Below are 21,052 nucleotides of genomic sequence, written 5' to 3'. Positions count from 1 at the left end.
CAGAATAATTGCTGAAAATTTCCACAGCGGAATCCATTTTGCAAAGTACCGGTACGACTTTTAGTTAGCGTCGTTAAAGAAGATATTTGGTCATCTGCTCGGAACTCCCTCCCTGAGTCTATACCAACTTGCATGCAACCATCAGTTTCGTTTTCATTGGGGTTTTCTATAGTTCATTCAAGTATGAGTGACAGTAAATGTAAACAGAAGCTAAATTGTGTAGAGCCTTTAATTAAAACGTAATTACTCTTTTTTATACGTTTCATTCATACTAACAGAATTATTGAGCAATTCTTGTGTGTCTAGAATTTCCAATGAAAACTAAAGGCGAAGATATATTTAAAACAGTAGATTGCTTCATGAAGGAAAATAATTTGCTATGGTTAAATTGTGTAGGAATATGCACAGATGGCAGATGGCGCTCCTTCAATGGTTGGTTCAACAAAAGGTTTCAACTATTTATAGTAAGTGATTAATCACTTACTATAAATAGTAAATTTTTATTAACCCGGTATTGGATGAACAGGAAGAGATTTTTAAATAAACCTAAAAGTTCTACAAAATATAATTGTAAAAGCATATACTTAAACTACGTTCAATTTGGCCACGTGACCCATGAGAGGCACGTCAGACTGAATTACTGTGCCGCGAAATTATGTTTGTCTAAAAAGTGTGTCACCAATATGAAAAGTTTGGAAAGCACTGATCTAGAGATTAAACTGGCTATCCAATTACCGACAGAAAGAGAGTGAGTAACTTTCTTGGTCTGTGAGTCATTTATATACAGAAGGAGAGTAGGTGATAGATTGGAGCTCTGAGACACTCCTGCATTAATGAGTAAGTCTAAAGAGAGGAAGTTATCCACTGCAGTGATCAGCTAGAGATTAAACTAGTTATCCAATTACCAAGAGAGAGTAGTAAAGACCAAGGTTGGCATTATGCTGGGTAGACTTCAGTGCCAGATCCAGTTAAATGCTCTGGAAAATGTTGAACTATAACACAGTTTTCTCCAGAGTACAGAGACAGTGCAAGATGTTTCTGGTATTGTTAAGTTATTTATCACAATCACTTATGTAAGAGTTAGAGGAGAAAATGATGTCAGCTTCTGGGTCTTGTTGTAGCAGTGCCATTTGGGTGAGAAAAAAGATAGTAGAAACATAGATGAGCAAAAGTTGCAAGTGATCTGTAAGGGATCAGATGGCACGGCTACTATTTGTGAAGGAGATGAATTCTCTGCATTTATGTCTTCCAAGCTAGATTTGGATTTGTCCGAGCAGCAGACCCTAGGATTAGGGTCTGCTGCTCGGACAAAATGCCAAAAAAAAAAAAAAAAAAGTATTGACATATGCTGGGAATGGAACTGCAATTCTTGTCTCAAACTGCTTTTTATTTTTTTATTGCTTTGGCAACCTGTTGGAAAATCATGGCTTTTATATTTGGTGCACTTCTGCATACCAAGAAACCCAGGTGTGACCAAATCTTTGCGATCATAACTTCGTTATTCATGTTTGTCAGTTTGTGTTTTTTAACATCCAGGCGAAAATTTGAGCTAATTTTATCCACTTTTATGATGCTTTACTTCAACTCTTTTCAGTGTCCATTATCTCCATAAATCCCTAACCTTAACAAATAACATATTGAAATGGTAACTGTTATCCTTTACCAATATACTATCAGCTTATTTAAATCATCCTGTGGGATCTCTTCATCTTAAGTAATTATTCCTCTCTGCAGTTTAATATCAGCAAACAAGATATTCTCCCTTGGATCATTCCCAGTATCACTGATCTACAAATTGAGCCACATCATCCCCAGTACAGATCCTTGTGGCACACCACTGAGCGTCTGCCTTCCTCTTTGATTCAACTCTGCCATGTACTATTAAAGGAATGATTTAAATCATTTCCTTTATTCAACTGAGTTGCCACTTGGTTTTAAAAAGTGAGTAAATTATTAAGTCAAGTCCTTCCCTTCAGAGTTATGCTGTTCTTCCCACATAGTCGTATCCTATTCCTGAATTCCTCTTAACCAACTTTTCCAGCACCTTAATCATCATTGGATATTAATTGGGCTATAGTTTGCTACCTCTCTATTGAAACTTCATTCCCTTGGGAGTCTGCACATGCTGAAAATTTAAGTGTGTGTGGTTGGAAGCACTGACATTTCTCTTGCACTTAATACCACACAAGAAAATATCCCAACCAATCTCGTGACTTAGTTTTTTAACTCTATTTTCATATTGTCCCTTGTAATTTATGAGATCAGTTTGTTAGTAATAAAAGTGGTTAAGTAGTGAAGCTATCTGTGTAAATACCGGTGTAGTCATTGAGCTTATAATAAGGCTATAAAATTCATAATTTTAAAATATTTGAAAATTAAACCAAAGGAAATTCAGGGTGCATCACTGGAAATAAGGATGAAAGGTACACTAAGTATCATTTGGGAGGGGGGGTGCATTAGTATAAAGCAGTGTTTCTCAAACTTCAGATATCCATATACCACTTCTTAAATTTTCCTTATTACCAAGTATCCCTTATTAAAAGAATAATAATAAATAAATAAATAAAGTATATTTCATTGTAAATGTCTATTTTATTTGAATTTATATGTTCATGTAAACAAAAAATAAGATTTATTTTTAATAGAACAAAATTTGGAATAGGATCCTTTTTATTTCCCGTCCATGAAAATCCACATTTGAAGTAATTCATATCATACTTACGAAGATTTTTCATATTCTTCCTAGTTGGTTCTCTAGAGATGTCAGATGATACACCATTTCATCCAGATGCAATATCAATGTTTTCTTGTTGCTTACAGCTACTTGTATTTGCTATATTGCTCTTTCTTGTGCGTTTTATAAATCCAGTCTTCAACCCATGATCCATACTTAAGAATTTGAAAGCTAAAAAAATTACCATATTTACTCGAATATAATTCTCACTTTTTTCCCAAAATGAAAGCTAAAAAATCGTGGTGTGAGATATATGCGTGATTTTTGGAAACTAAAGTTTTCAGAAAAAAACTGAAAACGGTGTGACTTACCAAGAAGCTCCTATTCACTATCACTATTTTTGGCATCGAGAACAGTTTCCTTGTGTGCATCGTCAAAGTCGTCTACCCAAATAGCTTCATCTTCTTTCCCATTATTTCAAGCAAAAATTATCAGTAATTTACAAGACAGACTTGAGATACGTAATGAACAATCCTTCCCAAATGACTAATGAGAAATAAAACTAGAGCGTGAAACAGACAGCAATGGTAGGCCAGTAGAGGTAGAACAATATGATTGGTGCAGTATTAACAGAAGATCGCGCGAACCAAAGACAAGCCAACAGTTGAGTTGAAATGCTAATTCTCTTCAACCGAATTCCATAATATCTGAAACACAATCACTATATATTTCTTAGTTTTAATACTTTCACAATGGGGTATTTTAAGCAAAACCATATGTTGCACTGGCAACATATGGTTTTGCTTGAGTCTATACAGCAGTTTCTGTTGGAAGGGAGATGTTATTCATTAGTTAGCTGTTTTTATCCCAGTTGTCTCTAATTGCATATTTCTATTTGTTGAGAATATATTACACACACTGCAAATGTCTCTGTACCTTATTCAGTGATACAATAAAACTACTTGTTTTTCTTGCATCTTCAGTATAGTGACGCTGTTGGGGAGGGCATGTTTACTGTAGGGAGGAGAGTTACTATCGCCAGGATGTGAACATCGTGGCGATAGTAACTCACAATTTGAGTAGGAGAATTCATACATAATATATAATTTATTGAGAAATATATACGTTTAAAATAATTATTTTTTTTTCTTAATAATGATTCCATGTGTTAATGATGCTTAGCTGAAAATTGCAACGTATCCCCTAAAGACATTTCACGTACCCCCAGGGGTACGCGTACCACACTTTGAGAAACATTGGTTTAAGGGAATGTTTTAAAGTGAACATTACATTCTCATGTGCTAATACAAGAACCTGAAGAATATTTAATTTAATTTATTAACTGGAGAAGTTAAGCCATGTGGGATTTGAATTAATGAATTCATTTTCGATATCAAACAGCATGATTGTTATTATAACATTGTTTGAAAAAGATTAGATAAAAAAAAAAGAGGAAGGATGAGAACATGTTATTGCTTATTCTTGAAGATCTAGATTATTAAATCAAATAATTCCTGTTCTTGTTCATAGTAAACACTGCTATGTCATTTCATGACATTGCAGTGTTTACTAAGCGCAGTCTGTACAATTGAGAATGGAAGTGTGAATGTAGTGGAGGAAGTAATGATAATCATAATACACATCAACCAGAGAACATACAGTTAATAGACAAAAATACTATTAATTGATATTAGATAGCATCATGTAGATCGTGAATTGAGAACCTCTGAGTTTTAATGTAACCCTTTGGTGGGAAATTACCAGTTCAAATTCTATTTAAGATGCAAGAACCTTTTATAATAACAATCTCTCAAATTATGTTGAGAGAGTTGGACCAGTCTTATATAGAGGTGGAAGGGTTTTTCAGCCCATAAAACAGTCAAGCTAAGGCAAACAAACTGGTGAAAATAATGCGGTCATATAAAATGATGAATAAGAGTATACCATTGCATTACACCTGGTTTTATAGCAAGCCATCTTTCTGTACCTCCTTATAATGCCAGACTTAGAACTTTGATATAGGCAGTTGCTTTGTATAATATCCTGTTTAATTCATATAAGTGTAGCATTTTGGGTAAGATCTCTTCTTAGCACCTTGTAATGTGCATTTTCATGATCCATAAAACTATCCTTATTATGTTCCCATGCTCATCTGTTTGCCTTAAAACGAAAATCTGACAATCCTAATTTGGCCTGAACCCAGCTTGTTCTTCCCCAAGTTTCTCTTGCAAATTTTTCTTAACCTCTTCTCAAGTATGCTTCCATAAATTGTACCCCAAACAATTCATACGAAAATTTCTCTGTAATCGTCAAGTTGTTTTATTACCCCTCCTTTTTTTTATACATGGTACTGTGAAAATTCTACTCCAATCATCTAGAGTTTGACTTTCTGACTAGGCTTTTGAATTATGCAGTGCTGTCACTGAAAATACCCTTTATGCCTCCATTTTTGAGGCATTTCTGGTTAGAAGTTACTCCAATTGCTTTTCCACATTTCTAATTTTCTTTCTACCTCAAGTATTGATATATAATCCCAATTGCATTTCTCTTGAATATTCTGTTTGGTCACTGTTTATCTTATTTGTCTTTCAAAAAAATTATTCTAGACATCTAGGAAGTTTGTCTTCCGTTTTTATGTCATCTTTATCATCTGATTCTTTTTACAGTACTCTTTCCTCCATTGCTGAGTTTTTCAATAGTTATCAGAATGTTCTATCATCATCCTGGTATTATCTTCTATATCCTTATTCTTTCTGAAGTCTTCCCATGATTTTAATTTAGCTACTTTTGTGCGTGCGCACACACACACTGCATAGCTTTGTTACGTTTTCTCAGAGCATATACTGATTTATTTACTAGGAACTTTCAATGTAATTTCTTCTTTTCCAGGATTGTTTCCCTCCAACTTTATGAAGTTTAGATTTTTCTCTCTTTACAAACAACTTCACTACTAACATGGCTGAATTTGTCTGTTTTCTCCAAAGTTTGCAACAGTCTCAAGATTTGATTGTTTTCAAGCGTTCATTTTTCCTTGAGTAATATTTGTAGATTTGGTCTGCATTGTCCTCTGAAAGTTTCTCAACTTTTTTTTTAGAACTTTTTATGTATTCTTCTTTTCAGTATTATCATTTTCATCCTGCTGAAAACTAAGAGGATCATTTCCTGTTTGATTCTGCAATCCCCCCCCTGTACACTCTTGTATCTTGAACCAACATGAAAATATTGCTATCCACAATAATATATTATATCAGCTAGACTTTTCTTGTGAGCACAAGGTTTGGAGAAATTTGTGCTGATGTTCTTGAAATTTCCAGTTTTTGATCCTGTCTGGCATCATGGGCTCTAAACATCCTTTGGTCTCTCTGCCACTCTCTAATTGCCAGCTTTCTCTCTGGTCATTCTCTGTGAATTATGTTAGATGGCTCCCCTCTCTTTGAGCTTTACCACCAATACTGGAGTGCCTCAAAGCCCAATCCTATCATCCACTCTCTTTCTCCCATTCATAAATGATCTACTGACAGTTGCCACTAATAGGATTAGTGACAACTAATCTGTTTTAATTCTAAAATTCGTATCTAAAACATTCTAATCTGTTTTAGATAAGAATGGGAAATCGGATGTTTATTTTTCTTTATCAGCTTTTTATACAATAGTTCTCCACTCATCCTACTCATTTGCCAGACCATGCAGCACTCTGGCATCCTAGGAGCTACAAAATTATCTGCAACTAGTGCCTTAATTATTAATCTATATATTATCTTTCAATAGGATGAGGACAATCTTGTCACATTCAATGCTACCAAAACACAGTCTTGCCTTTTCTCTTATAAAAGAGATCTCAGCTTACTTACCCTTTCCCACAGAATACATAAATCACCAGACAAGATTGGATCTCTTCTTTGACTGACATTTACCTCCAGTCTCTCCTGGCATAAACACATCACATCAGTAACCTCTTCAGCATCCAAATCTCAAATCCCTCCATGCTTAGAATTCTGCTCAGATGTTTGAGGTGGTGCACCTGAAACTCCTGAAAATCCTTGTCACTGTCTAGAGAAGAGCAATTCAGCTCATAGATGATCCCTCTCTTATTCAACCTCTATCTCACAGATGCAGTATTTCAGCACTATGTCTATTGTGCTGTAATGTTCATTGATCCACTGGCCTGGCAACCAATATTCTTCTAATTTCTGTTGCACCTGTTAATACAAGAGCAGCACTGCCCAGCATCTTTTACTGTGCAACTGCTTCTCCTCTTCTGTCCACCTTTATCCTCTGGAACAGTCTTCTGTCTTTCTCATTCCCAAACAACTACAACTTGCAACCTGCACATGGTACTGATGTATTTATAGGTCCTTCATCTTCTCGTGTTTGGGATCAATATAAAAAAAATTATTATTTTTTTATATATTTAAAAAAAGATGTCATTAGTGATAACTATTCCATATCCTGAACAAAAATCCACTATGTATTTACTATCGTATCTTGGTTGCTTTGGTATTCATTTCCTATTCTAATCTATTTTAGATAAGAAGGGAGAAATCAGATGTTTATTTTTCTTTATCAGTTGCCTTCTCAGTAAGTAAAAAGAAAAAAAAAAACCTCTTTCCCCAATTTGAACGATATGTGTAATTCTCATTGTTCAATTACTCTTCATTTCTGCTGATCTTGAGTTTGAGCTTGTCCCATTAGCTGACATATTGCTGTATGCTGGGGTTCCCCGACAAACAGGAGGATGCTTGTTTAACTGGGTGGCATCCCTGCTGGAGGTCTCCTCCCAGTTTTCTAACTTTAATTGTTAAGCAACTTTTTAGAAAAATACCTTATTTTTAAAAAAATCATAATAAAGATAATTTTTATTGTTGATTTAGATTGTGTCAAGTTAGATATTATTATTATGTAACACCTCCAGGGAGTTCAAAGACTCATCGAGGGAGGACACCTACTCTACAACTCTCCGTCTCCACCACTCAACCTCATCCACCACCATCTACAGTCCACCACTAGTATTTTCACAGACAATCACAAACATCCATGCCCATGGCGGGATTCGAACCCGCAGCCTTTTGGCTGGAGAGCGGATACGCTAACCACTCGGCCAACCAGGGCGGTAAATTAAAATGTTATTTTTAAAAACCATTAATGATGACAGATTATTATCTGTTGGACATTTTTAGAAAAAAATATTGACTGTGCAATGGAGCTATAAGACATTGCAGGAGTCCACAATTAACCATTTAAATATATTTTTGTATGTTAATTTTATCTATTCTCTAGCCCAGCATTCAACAACCTTTTTTGGAGTGAAGAGCCATTTTTAAAATTATATCTGTTTAAAAAAAATTTAGGGAGCCGCACGCAGTGATGAGCAACAAATGGTCCGCAGGCTGCATGCGGCCCTCTCCGGTTTTTTGTGCGGTCCACGGTATTCGTTTTATACGGAAGAATTAGTATATTTTAATTAAAAATCTATTTTATGAATGTTGATTTTTACATGTAGTTTTATTTGTGCAGGTTAAAAAATTAAAATATATCTAAATAATGGAAAATAAATTAACATTTTCTTATCAAAGAAAAAGAAAATATTCTTTATGCGGATCGAACTAAGTATTTGATTTACTATGTAATTGCTCATCACTGCTTTAAATTTAGAAACTACATCGAAAAATATTATAATTACTCTAGGTGTGTTCAGACAGGCAAGTGCTACCGTAGCGCTACATGTGCTAGCCTAACATGACATATTTGGTTTAATAAATTAAAACAACATAAAACATAACTTAAGTAATTTTAATTGGCATGAATAATTAAAACAAATATTTGACAAATCAGTGGGTTTATGAATTCTTAAATTATCCATGATAATCCAAGTCGAATGTAAAGAAGGATTATCGCATATGATTTCAAAGAGTTCAAACATGAAAGTATTAAATTTTTCAGTATCGCATGTACTATTTTCAATTGTAAAATATCCTTGACTTAATGTAAATTGTTCTTGATTAAATATAAAATGTCCTTAATTTATTGCAAATGCTATATTTAGGATTTTTACTTTCTAATTTAATAAATAACATTCATTTTGCATTATTCAAAAATAGATTATTAATAACGAAAAGAGCCGTATGCGGCTCCTGAGCCACAGGTTGCCGACCTCTGCTCTAGCCTATGGGTCCTTTCTATGAGAGGAAAGAACTCTGCTATCTCAGTACAAGATTGTCTGACTTGCCTTCAATTGAAAAGCTGTTATATTAGGGATCCACACACACACACACACACACAATGAGATTTAAACCTAGATGTTTTCAAACCAAAGGATGCCGGCACGGTTTGTAAGTGGTTGGTATATCTTGAGATCACTATTTTACTTATTGGAGGCCTGAAATGCTTGAAAAAGTTCCATGTTTGGTCTCCAGAGCAAGGTTTCTGGACTGTATAAATATATAAAAATACAAAATAAAGAAAATAAATAATAATTCTTACCGTGTCCATGTTACTGATTCATGTCAGAATCAGTATTAAAAATCATTTAGTATCTGTTTTACTGTTAATCATTTAGTATCTGTTATTTGGAACATTTTATTTAGATTCTGAACACTTTGTGTATTGGACAGATTACACATATATTTCTTTTAAAAATGTAATGACTGTATTGCATTCTTAAGATACATAGTTTCAGTTGTAGTGCCTTCATAATGCAATTGCAAGGCTGCTACAACATTTGCCCTTCCATTGGAAAGAACTAGGTTTGAACTCCATGTAAGACAGAAGGAAACTCTGCAAGAATTTTTCAAGTGAAGGTAAGTTATCTTGTCTCACATGAAGGTTTAGGAATAGGTTTTTTTTAGCCCATTGAGCAGGCAAGTTTGCCAGAAACACATGCAAGTAAGACATACTTGGCCACATAATAGTAGTTACTTAGGTTGTAATTACATCCAGCCTAATTTTGCTCTTTGGACATGAACTCAGTTCTTCAGAACGAATCATAAATGTTAAAAAGCCATTGTAAGTGCTTTTCAGATAGTCACTTACGAGTAACATATGAAGGTAGTAGAGTTTTTACTAGAAACCTCATCTTTTTATCCTGCAGAACAGATAAACCAACCCGTGATCCCCCCCCCCACTCAAAAAAAGGTTTTACAGGCATAATTACTTATCTCATAGCATGTTGCTTTGGCAGAATCTTAACAACTAAATCAATCTCTTCAAAGTAAAAGTGTACTAAAATCTGAACCTTCCATTACTAGTGTACTCCGTATAAATAACTTTTTTGATTTATTTTTTTATTTCAGGGAAATGAAAGTTCTCTTCCGATGGAGATGTGCTCAAATTGTAAGTGTCTTTTAATGAATTCAATTGCATTGAATGTCATAATTCGTTTTGATTTGATATTTCTGTTGATTTGCAAATAGATTTTATAACACAGTTTTATTATTCCAATTTAAAATTAAATGAAAAATAAGTTCTGTTTGAGTTTTATTTATGTTAACTACTACTGGTTATGTGAAAATCATTAAATAGTCATGAATTCTTTTCTTATTTATACAGTTTTTTGAATGGATTAGGATGTGAACAAAAGTTTAGTCAATGGTGGAATATTTTGTGATCGTGATTCTCTTTGCTTTTGTTCCACGACATAAGATAGCTGTATTCTAAAAGCTGTAATAATTGGAATGGGTTTTTTCATTTTACACTTTTTGCATAGTAGTCCTCAAGATTCAAAGAAAGCATTTTTTTAAGAGAATTGTTTGACAGGATTAATAATAATAATAAAAAGTCTTATTCTGTCTGGTAACTGAAGATAACTACAAAGCGCATTTATGTCCATTGTAAATTAACATTTGTAACAGTGGTTATAAATTGGGAAACACTTTATGGTTTAGTATTTCAACTTTTTCAATAACTTAGCACCAAGTATCATCACCATTTGGGGATTATGCTAAAAACTAACCTGATGAATACTTAAATGATTATCACTCATGTTTTAGTTTAATGGAAGAACAAATGAAAGTTTTATTTAATTATAAAAAATAAGTATTTTATCTTGATCACCAAGGTAACTTCAAAGCATAAAGAAAGAAGGTAAACAACTCATTTATTATTTATCTTCTTTTCTTTATGCCTAGTCAATCATGTTTTTTCTTTGGGCATAAAGAGAGTTGGAGCTGACATAAGTATCCCAGATTTTTGGTAGTGTGAGGCAGCCATATTTCTCGTGGTTAGAGGACTGTTCAGCAGTGACAAATTCCAAAAACAATTGCTCTGATTAAACCTACATCTCTATAATATTAATATAAGTTCATTTTCCACTGAAGATGATAAGCTGAGTCAATAGTTTGGTCTGTAATTCCAATGTCACTGTAGTATAGATACTGGAGAGTTATTTTTCATATTGATCAAAAGATACTGGCAGTTTAATTTTGGTCAAAGTATTCAGATTTGCAGGAGCAGTAATTCTAGTAGGCACCAGGATAATCCAGATGATAGAAAGATCTTTATGCAGATAAGAATAGCCAGTTTTTGGTAAGTTCTGAATGTTAGTCCTTTTAAGAATGTGATATATTCTTTCAGAGGTGCTCTGAATGCAGGGTAGGAATGGATTATTTTATGTGGGGGAGTTGTATAGAGTTCAGTTGATTTTGTTGAGGGGGAAGCCATTGGGACTTCAAAAAAAATATTTTTACAGTTGAAGAAGATAGCATCATCTAAGCATCATCTCACCACCTCCCCACACAAAAGATAGGAATAATTAAAACTGTAAGAGACGATAGAACCTATCTACTAGTCCCTAGCAACATACCTGTTTTCAAAATGATATTGGTGCACATCAATCAACAAGGTCTTGTAACCTGTCTCGGATAACAACAAATAAGCAAGAATACAAAGATGTGGTAACTCTGTCTCGTATCCAACATATAACAGACAAAAAAATCTATCATAAAATCAATGAAGGCCATTCTGCTCTTTGAGACTAAGTTCAGAGCATAAAGAAATGCTGTTTACTGGCTATAGCTGCTTTGTCAGAAAATTCTCAAGTTAGCTTAAGAAATGCACACATGCATTGCAATAAAAACTAAGGAATCATCTTACATCAAGTCTAGTCATCAATCCAGAATCTAACACAGACCTTGGATATGATGCACATTATGTTTTGAAATGTGATAATTCCAGCTGTGTACCATCACATAGTCCATTTATTAAACGATTTTTAAACTAGATTCCATTCCAGTTAAATTTGTTAATGTAATGATCTCTTGTCGTATAACTTGCATCTAATACTCTTCCAAAGAAGTGTACAAAAGGGTATACAAAACTAGTTGAAAATTGAAGAATTAATGAAAATTTTTTATTTTTGAATTATGTAGTCTTTTGTGGTGGAACTCTGATAGATTTTAACATAAGAGAATTCTCAGAAGATGGGACTGATTTGTTGCAACATTGAAACACATGTATTCTATGTTAAAACTAAAATACTGTTAGGAACTATGAATCAAAAATGCACTGAACATGGATGGAAGTGAGGGGGGGGGGTCACAAACTGAAACTACAGTTTCCTGAACTTTAGTTATAGGAAGTTGATCACTGTGATTGAGATTTGTCCATTAGCTTGATCAGAACTTCCTTAAATATCTTATCCGATGATACAGTAATTTAGTTATGCCAGACGATTCTATGGCCTTGGATATAAGATTTTATAAACTGAATGTCTTGATATTTAGAGATCCACTCTTCTGATAACATCTAGTTTAACCAAATTAAGATGAGTTGCATGAGCATAGGATTTCATAAATGCCTTTGGACTAACTCTAAATTGCTATATTTGAATAATCTTGAAATATGAACACTTATTTAAGGGAAGTTGTGAATCCTTATTACATTGGCCTAATCTGAATTGCAGTAACAAGCCTATTATATTCAAAGTCTAGAAAATTGCAGTTTCAAACCGTATAAATTGTTTTTAATTTCATAATTCCTCAGTGTTTTAACTTATTATGCATAATCTTGCATAAGAATGATATCCTTTGCTAAGCTTGTAGCTATAAACATTTGCTTTTGAATTTCCCATACTTCTTTTATCCATTAACGAAACTTAGAGTAAAATGTAGGTTAACAGTTCTTAATAAACCTTTGTACCAAATTTGATTAGAAACTTTGAGATATGAAGAGCAGTTGCTCATCTGTAAGTTTTCTGAAAAAAATAACTCTGTAACAGGAAATTACACAGTAGTTTCCTGTAGATGGTATTTTGTGGAATAAAAAACAATTTCCAGGAGAGAAAAAAAACTGACTCCTCTGTATGAGATCATCTAACTCATTTTCAGCAGAGAAGCTCTTATAAAGGTTCTTCACATCCTGAGCAGCATTTGATCCCTTCATTTCTAATAAATGGACAAACATCGTGTTCTTCTCATGACTGCTATGGAGATATTCCAGCAAGAATATTTCCTTCTGAAGGGCATTTGAATTGCCTTGGTTTTGCACTGTGGGCATCTTCATGGAATCTAAGTAGTGTAATACCATGGTAAATCCAGTGCTGAGGATTTGAAAAAGTCACAAAATCGATTTATTAATAGAAAGATTCTAAAAAGAGTGGTGAAGCTCTGCATTAATTGAATTTATATAAGGATGGCTTCCTCAAATTTTTCCAGTTTTGGAAAATGATTTCATTGAATACACCTCACCAATATTGTGTGCATGCATTACTACAGATTAATTGCTCTGAACACTAATGGCCTGCATATGAAATCTCATGCTTGTAACATTTCATATTTGTAATGTGCATTTTTGTTTAATTGTTGACTGAAAAATCCAGAAGCTATTAAAATTTTGCATAGTTTTTCATTCTGCTTCATATCACAAAGAGAGTAGTCTACATAACTTTGGCTTTAATAGATGCTGAAATTCAGAATTTGGCTTCCCACGTCACAACATTGAAAGTTCCCTTTAGTGTTGTCATGTGGAAATCTCATCTATTTGCATAGAAAATAGAAAATAAATTTCATTTATTTGCATCGAAAATCACTCTGGATAAAATTTCCACATAGGTTTAGTTAGAGGATGTTCCCTTTCTCTCTTTTATACACCTGTTATCATGCAAAAATAAATTGTTTATTATCTAAATAAACTATTAAATTGAATTGACAGTCACTGATAGTCTTTTACTCTCGTAAATAAAAAATGTATACTGCTTTCGTAATACTTAACAGTACCAAAAAGTTTAGTAGACAGGTTATGTTTTTGCAAGGAATTGGTTATAGAAAGCAGTAAACCTTATATATTGAATTTAGAAAACTTGGTAATATTTTAAAGATGAATGTGTTCACATAACCTGGCATGTATAAGGAGCTTGCAACGTAAAAGTTTGACTTGTTGGAAGTGTTACATGAATTGGTGTTAACATCCTGAAAAATAAGCATATTACTTAGTATATGATTAGTTATACGTTTACAGCATTTTTCCGTACATTCCATAAAAAATGATGTGATATGAATGTTACTGATTCATAAATAAGACAAAATTAATTATTGTATAGTGGAATCCAAATATAATGTTTCTCTATGAAACCAGTTATCAATCTGTTTAAGGTTTTTCCTTAATTTAAGGGATAATCTAAAACTGAAAAACAAAAGATGTAATATTATACAGTACAATATTATATATATATACTTGGGGGGGGGGGGCTTTGTTTTCTAATGACCTCCAGCTGATGAGCTACAAAGCAACTTGATAAAATTTTGACAATTAACATCTGTAATAGAGACAAAAGGTAAATGAATAATTGCATTATGAAATCTGATTGGTGTTACTATCCATTGTTTTGGAGAAATATGAAAATTGTGCAGAATTTATTAATCACTGTTCTGCTGGTACTCTGATCATCTTCCAGATTAAACTAAGAAAGCTAAATTAAATTGCTGCAACTGAAAGTATCTCATTATCAGGGCCATATTTGCATTTTTCCTGAGGTGGGCAGGGCCCCCTCCCTTATTGTTTGAGACCTGATGAAATTGGTCCTGATTTTTCAGGGTCCCCAGCTAGAGCCTCGCACCTGTGCATAAGAACGGCTCTTCTCATTATCACGACCTCATTCATCTGTTTGTATTAAATGAACAAAATAAATGCTTATTAAGTAGTTAATATTTTACTAGATTTCAAACCAGCATCTTCTTCAGACCACAAATGATTTTTCACAATATGGACACTAGCAATGAGTATTGGAAACAGTTCAAATTGTAATGAACAAAGAATTAAAGTCCAAATTTGGTACTCTCTAATGTTGGATAAAAATTTTACAGTTGTTGAGTTGGAGTTAATCTTAAAATAACTCTTCCAAAGTTTTGATGACAATTTAATGCAGTCATATTCATTGAGGTTAGGTTTCATTGCTTCTGCTGGCTTCATACATTTTTCAGCTCCTCACCAAAGGGCAAAAACTCCATCTTCTGTCACATCCAAGAGTATGAAGTGTCCTATGTCTGTATTTTGCCTGCTTTGGACATATAGGAAAATTTAGCATCTTCCTAGTTTGAATCATTTTTAGCACTAATTGTTAGTGCCTTTATACTGTGACAAGTTGTTTGTGCTATGAAAATGCTTGGCTTGAAATCCAGCAAAGTATCTGCTATTTAATATCTTATTTCATTTGTGTAGTGTTGCTTAATACCATCAGACATAAAAAAGAATGACTTCTGACACAAGCCTGTCTATTATCAGAATGTGTCAGTTGACACAGCAAGAAAGAAAACACTATGATGAATAGTAATTAGAATCCAAGATGCGATGTTGAAACAAGATGCAAGATTGATCACTAAGACAGTTACAGTTATAGAAGTGCTGTTACACTATTATATAAGACAAACGTACACAGAACATGTTCTTGAAACCTAACAGTATCAGTCACTTTCGTTTCACACATAAGCCTCTATATAAATTGCCAAAGCTGGTCACCATCTCCAAAAAAAACCAGGAGTATACTTACTGTGCACATGAAAAAGGTTTACCTTTCCTTACTATCAACAATAGACCAAAACAAAAGTTCCATATAATTCTTACAAAGATTGCATACAAAAAATTCAAAGAAGCTGCAGAGATGATATGCTTGCCCCTATACATAGTGCAATGAAAACTAAGGCATGATCTGAACTATACAGGGTGTTCGGGATAAATTTGACATATTTATAATTAATTATATTTTTCCGTAAGTTACATGTATTAACACACACTTCTCTTCATTTAAAAGTTTGGACCCTTCTTCATTCATATACAAGATGTCAGAAAGGATGGATAGCTGGAACCCACCTGAATCATGGAAGAGAATAACTTGTATCATGATGATTCGTGCCCGCCATCAAAATAAGGATATTACGACTGCTGCCCAATGCTCCCTGAATACAGTAAAAACAATCAGGCATGAACTAGAGACTTGCAATGGTGACTACGAGGATGTAGCAAGAAGAAAGATCCCTAGCAGACGATCTGATTGCGTTCGTACAGCAGAATTCCTCGCAAATCTGCAGGAACAGGTGTTGAAGAACCCTGGCATTGGAATTCGGGCTTTGTTCGTGGAGTTGCTAACTGTAGTCAAGCCCTGGATAACAAGGGTAGCCAATGGTAGGCCGTATGTATGGCAGCAGGATTCGGCCCCTTGCCACACCTCTGGGAAAAGTCAAAAATGGTTGTCTGAAAATTTCTACGACTTCACCAGTCCAAATGTTTGGCCTCCAAACTCCCCAGACCTTAACCCCATGGATTATTTTGTATGGGGCGCAGTTGAAAAAGACACCAATCGCACTTCCAGTAATACAAAAGCCCAGTTAATGGATAAAATTAAAACAGTTTTTGCGGCCCTTCCCAGGGAGACTGTAGCATCAGCTTGTTCGAGGTTCCGAAGCAGAATTGAAGCTGTGATCGATGCTAATGGTGGTTATTTTGAGTAAATCTTGTTGATAGTATTGTAATTAACTCTGCCTGTAATGTTTTTTTGTCAATTCATTAAATTTAATAGATACAAAGAAGATTTTCTTTTTCCTTACGAAACTGTCAAATTTATCCCGAACACCCTGTATGTAGTCAGCTGTAATTAAAAACTTAAATCTGAATACATGGAATATGAAACATGTTATGTATACATTTACATAGCAATTGAAATCTCATTCATGCTCAGTTCCTATTATGCTTAATAAGTATAGTGAGTTATTAAGCTTAGCAACACAGCTTTGAAGTGAAATACAGCAAAAGAGCACCTGAAAAGAGTGTCAGGTATCAAACAGGTTGTAAAGAATGATGCAGAAGTCTGTGTCAATCAAATCATCCCTCAAACACTAAACTGTGTTGTTGAAATTTCATTCTTTAAGTTCTAGTGAAAATGCTTGGTGATTTACTGATAAACAAGATTGCATTATTTATTTAGAGCTTTTGGTCAGATTTAAAATGCATTACAGCTTAAATGAGAATTCCATTATTTTTATGAAGATTTTGTAATTTGAGACCTTAATCGAGTGACAGCATGTTGTTGACTAGTAATCTGGAAAAAAATTCACATAAAAAATAAAAAATTTTCTGAAAATTTGGCCTTTGAAATGTAAATAACTGTAATGTAATTAAGAGTTATATGTAACTTATTAACACACATCATGTTTTGGAATCATTGTCATACAAGGATCTGCACATAAGTTTTGAAGATCTAAAAAAAAACATACAATAGGGTGTTAGGAGAAGCTTTTCAAAATGCTAATTATATTGGGTACAAAGCAATAAATAGTCTGAAGTAAAAAGCAAAGGAAGTATTATGAAAAATAGCTTAAAAAGACTAGGTTATGAAAATGGTTTGATGTAAAATTAGGTGTAAGACAAAGATGCACACTATCTCCACTGTTATTCCTCATCTATACAAGTCACATTATGAAAGAAAGCTGCATTAAACCTGATAGCAGAATTGGAGATAACAGATTTAACTGTTTGCTTTATGCCATTATTGTATACTCATAAACAAATACATTGCAGGTCTCCAGGATTCTTTAACTAAATTGAATAACAGCTGTAACAAATGTGGTATAAAAACAGCTTAAAAAGACCAGAATATGAAAATGGGCAGGAAAATAGAAAATTTGAATTGCATTCTCAATGAAGAAACCTATAGGATAAATAAAATATCTCAGCTATGTAGGTACAATTCTTAGTGAAGGTGGCAAATTAAATATGGAATTGGACATGGTATGATGGGGAGCCAGTTGAATAAATTTGGATAGAATAAAAGAGAAACTAGCCGAAACATTAAACTAGCAATATACAAGACAGGGTTTACACCAATTTTAATTTATGGATCTGACAGTTGGGTTAGAAATAATTGTTGATCAGACTAGACTCTCATATTTGAGAAGAAATTAGGATACTGAACAGATTGGATCAATGACAGAATTATATTAATTCTGATTAATCTGCTTAATCCTGATTAATTATATTAATCCTGCCATTAAAAATGAAGATGTTATGAAGGAACTTGGCATTGTTAGCATTCTGAAATATTCTAGCATAGTTAATCTAAGGTGATATGGTCACTTAAACAGAATGAAAGGTTAGCAAAACAGGTGCTTGATGCCCAAATGGTAGAATAAAAAGAATCCCATAGGAAGACCATGCCTCTAGGTGGATTGATGCAACCAGAATTACTCTAGAAGACAGGAATATAAGATATGATATCGGCATGCTGACAGTGAGACTAATTCAGAAGAAATTTGTTGATAAGAGATTAGTAATAGTGTAAAATATAAGCTTTATCATATAGTACTGTCAGTGGTATACCTCTTGAAGGTACAGAACAGGAAATTAATAAAGATGTTTTGAAGTCCTTGAAGAGAAATTTCATTTAACATCAGTCCTAACTCCTTAAGAAATGAAAGTGGAAGCAATCATTAAATATAAAATTGTGAATTGCGCAGGCTTTCTTAATTCCCATCCTCTCTCATGCATGCACACAGCATACTAAATTTGATCGTCAAGTATGGTAAGATACATGTACTAATCCTATTTTTCCTAATTTAGAAATTAAATCTTAATAGATGTAAAACTAACTGTAATTTAATGATTTACCTTTTTCTCTGACAGTTGATGCTGATGAAATCAAAAGACTGGGCAAAAGGTTTAGGAAACTTGATTTAGATAACTCTGGATCACTAAGTGTGGATGAATTCATGTCTTTGCCTGAATTACAACAAAATCCTTTAGTTCAACGTGTAATAGATATATTTGATACAGATGGTAATGGAGAAGTGGACTTTAAAGGTAGCATATATTTAAAAAAAAAATGAGGAAATGAATGAATTAAATTCATTATTTATATAGTAATTATTATTATTATTATTATATACCACTATTATAAGAGTATATTCGAGTAATTATTATTCTTGTATACATGAATTGTTATTCTAACATGAAATTATAATTTAATGATATATATGTATGTACGTGTGTGTGTGTATATACACACACACACACACACACACACACACACACACACACAGGTAATTCTCTTTTTACACGACTCTTTTTATTTATTTTTTTTATGATGAACGTAGATGAGACCAGCCTTGGAAAAAAATGTCAAGTAGAACTTATATAGCAAAATCACAAAAAAGTGTTGGTGGCTTTAAAGTAGCTAAAGATAGGATCATGTAACTCTGTTATTTTGCAGCAATTTTTCCCTTTTTGAATTTATTTTATTAGTGATGCACTATTTTCTTTTAGAAAGATATGTATGTATATACTTTAAATAAGTATTTAAAATAAAAAATATTCCATTAAAATTAAATAGAGTTTTATTCAATGATTTTCATATGTTTCGTTAGAAAATAACTTATTGTTCGTATCGGGTTTTCATGTCTGGAACCATTCTTCTATTTTTTCATATGCACTATATTCTTTTTTACATGTTTTTTTCTGGAACCAGTCTACCATGTAAATGGGGAATTTTGTGTGTGTGTGTGTGCGCGTGTGTGTGTGCGTGCGTGCGCTATCTGATCAAAAGTATCCAGACACCTACTCGAAACTGTAATCAGACTTTCCCTGTGACACATTTTCCAGTAGTGGACATTATTACAGGGTGGATCCACTCTTTGCTTCTATGACAGCTCTAACTTTGCTGGGGAGACTTTCTACCAGATGTCAGAACGTCTCTGGAGGAATGGCAGCCCATTCTTCCTGAAGAACTGTTGCCAGAGCAGTTTGTGATGTGGATCGTTGGGGTCTGGAGTGAAATTGCCATTCTAATTCATTCCAAAGGTAAGGTCAGGGCTCTGGGCCGGCCATCCATTTCTGGAACGTTACTGTCTGCAAATGTTGCTCTGTGGCAGGTAGCATTGTCATTCTGATACAGACAATAGTCATCACTGAATTGATCTTCTACTGTAGACAGTATGCAATGGGTCAAAATGTCCTTGTACCCTTCCACATTTTGATTTCTGTGTAGTGTTATAAGAGGTCCAAGTCAATTCCATGGAAAACACCCCCACACTGTAATGGCACCTCCTCCAAATTTTACTGTTGGTGCTACACACACTTGCAGGAATCGTTCTCCAGGCATTTGCCACACCCAGACCCTCCCATTAGACTGCCACAAGGTAAAACCTGATTCATCACTCCAAATCATATATTTCTAGTTATCCAGTGGCGTCGCTCTTTACATAACTGCATGGGGGGGGGGGGGTGCTTAGTGTTCACAGGAGAAATGTTTGGTTAAAGCGGCTCAACCATGGAACCCCATTCCTCTTAATGCATAGTCATGATGCTGGCTGGACAGTTAGTAGCACTGTGGAACTCCCAGGTGATTGTTTCACTCGATGTCTGGTGATTTCCACGAACCACCTTCTTCAGTGCCCATGGTCCCTGTTTGTCATTAAACGTGGCCTACCCAACTGTGGTTTTGTTGTGGTTGTGCCTTCACGTTTCCACTTCAATCACTTCACCAACTGTTGCCTTGGGCAACTTAAGGAGGGTTGATATGTCTCTGACAGATTTCTTACTGATGTGGCAACCAATAACTAGTCCACGTTCGAAGTCACTGAACTCCCTTGACCTACCCATTCTGCTCGTACTTATCACTGAACAACACACAGCTCCTTCCTCCTTTTATACTGGTAAGTGAGGTCGTAGTGACATCTAGATGTCAGTTTATGAATTACAGAGGAGTGTCCAGATACTTTTGATAGTGTGTGTATAAAGGCTCGACAAATATGCCCACCCATTCATCTGTGGTGAGTAGATTTTGCCAGCTGGTGAGCAGCTGCACACTGAACAAAATAGAATATTTTTTATTTAATAAAAAGTCATTCTTTCTAAATAATATTTTCTAACTTTAAGAAAATGCAGAAGAATATGCATGATATA

The 21,052-nt window shown here is 34.0% G+C and overlaps 1 protein-coding gene across 1 annotated transcript in view; it reads left to right on the top strand.

Moving 5' to 3' along the window:
- The window catches only part of LOC150101440 (calcineurin subunit B type 2), a 76,371-nt gene that overhangs the window by 11,861 nt on the left and 43,458 nt on the right, over positions 1-21,052 (top strand). Inside the window, exons 2-3 of the mRNA XM_090400973.1 lie at positions 9,964-10,003; positions 18,776-18,952. Of these exons, the coding sequence (XP_090257099.1) occupies positions 9,964-10,003; positions 18,776-18,952 (217 nt within the window). The remainder of the gene's footprint in view (positions 1-9,963; positions 10,004-18,775; positions 18,953-21,052) is intronic.

The sequence above is a fragment of the Typopeltis vanoorti genome, chromosome 11 (genome assembly GCF_054136105.1).
Source record: "Typopeltis vanoorti isolate ZY-2024b chromosome 11, IOZ_Tvanoo_1.0, whole genome shotgun sequence".
Taxonomy (NCBI): Eukaryota; Metazoa; Arthropoda; class Arachnida; order Uropygi; family Thelyphonidae; genus Typopeltis; species Typopeltis vanoorti.
This window is presented reverse-complemented; position numbering and strand designations above follow the sequence as displayed.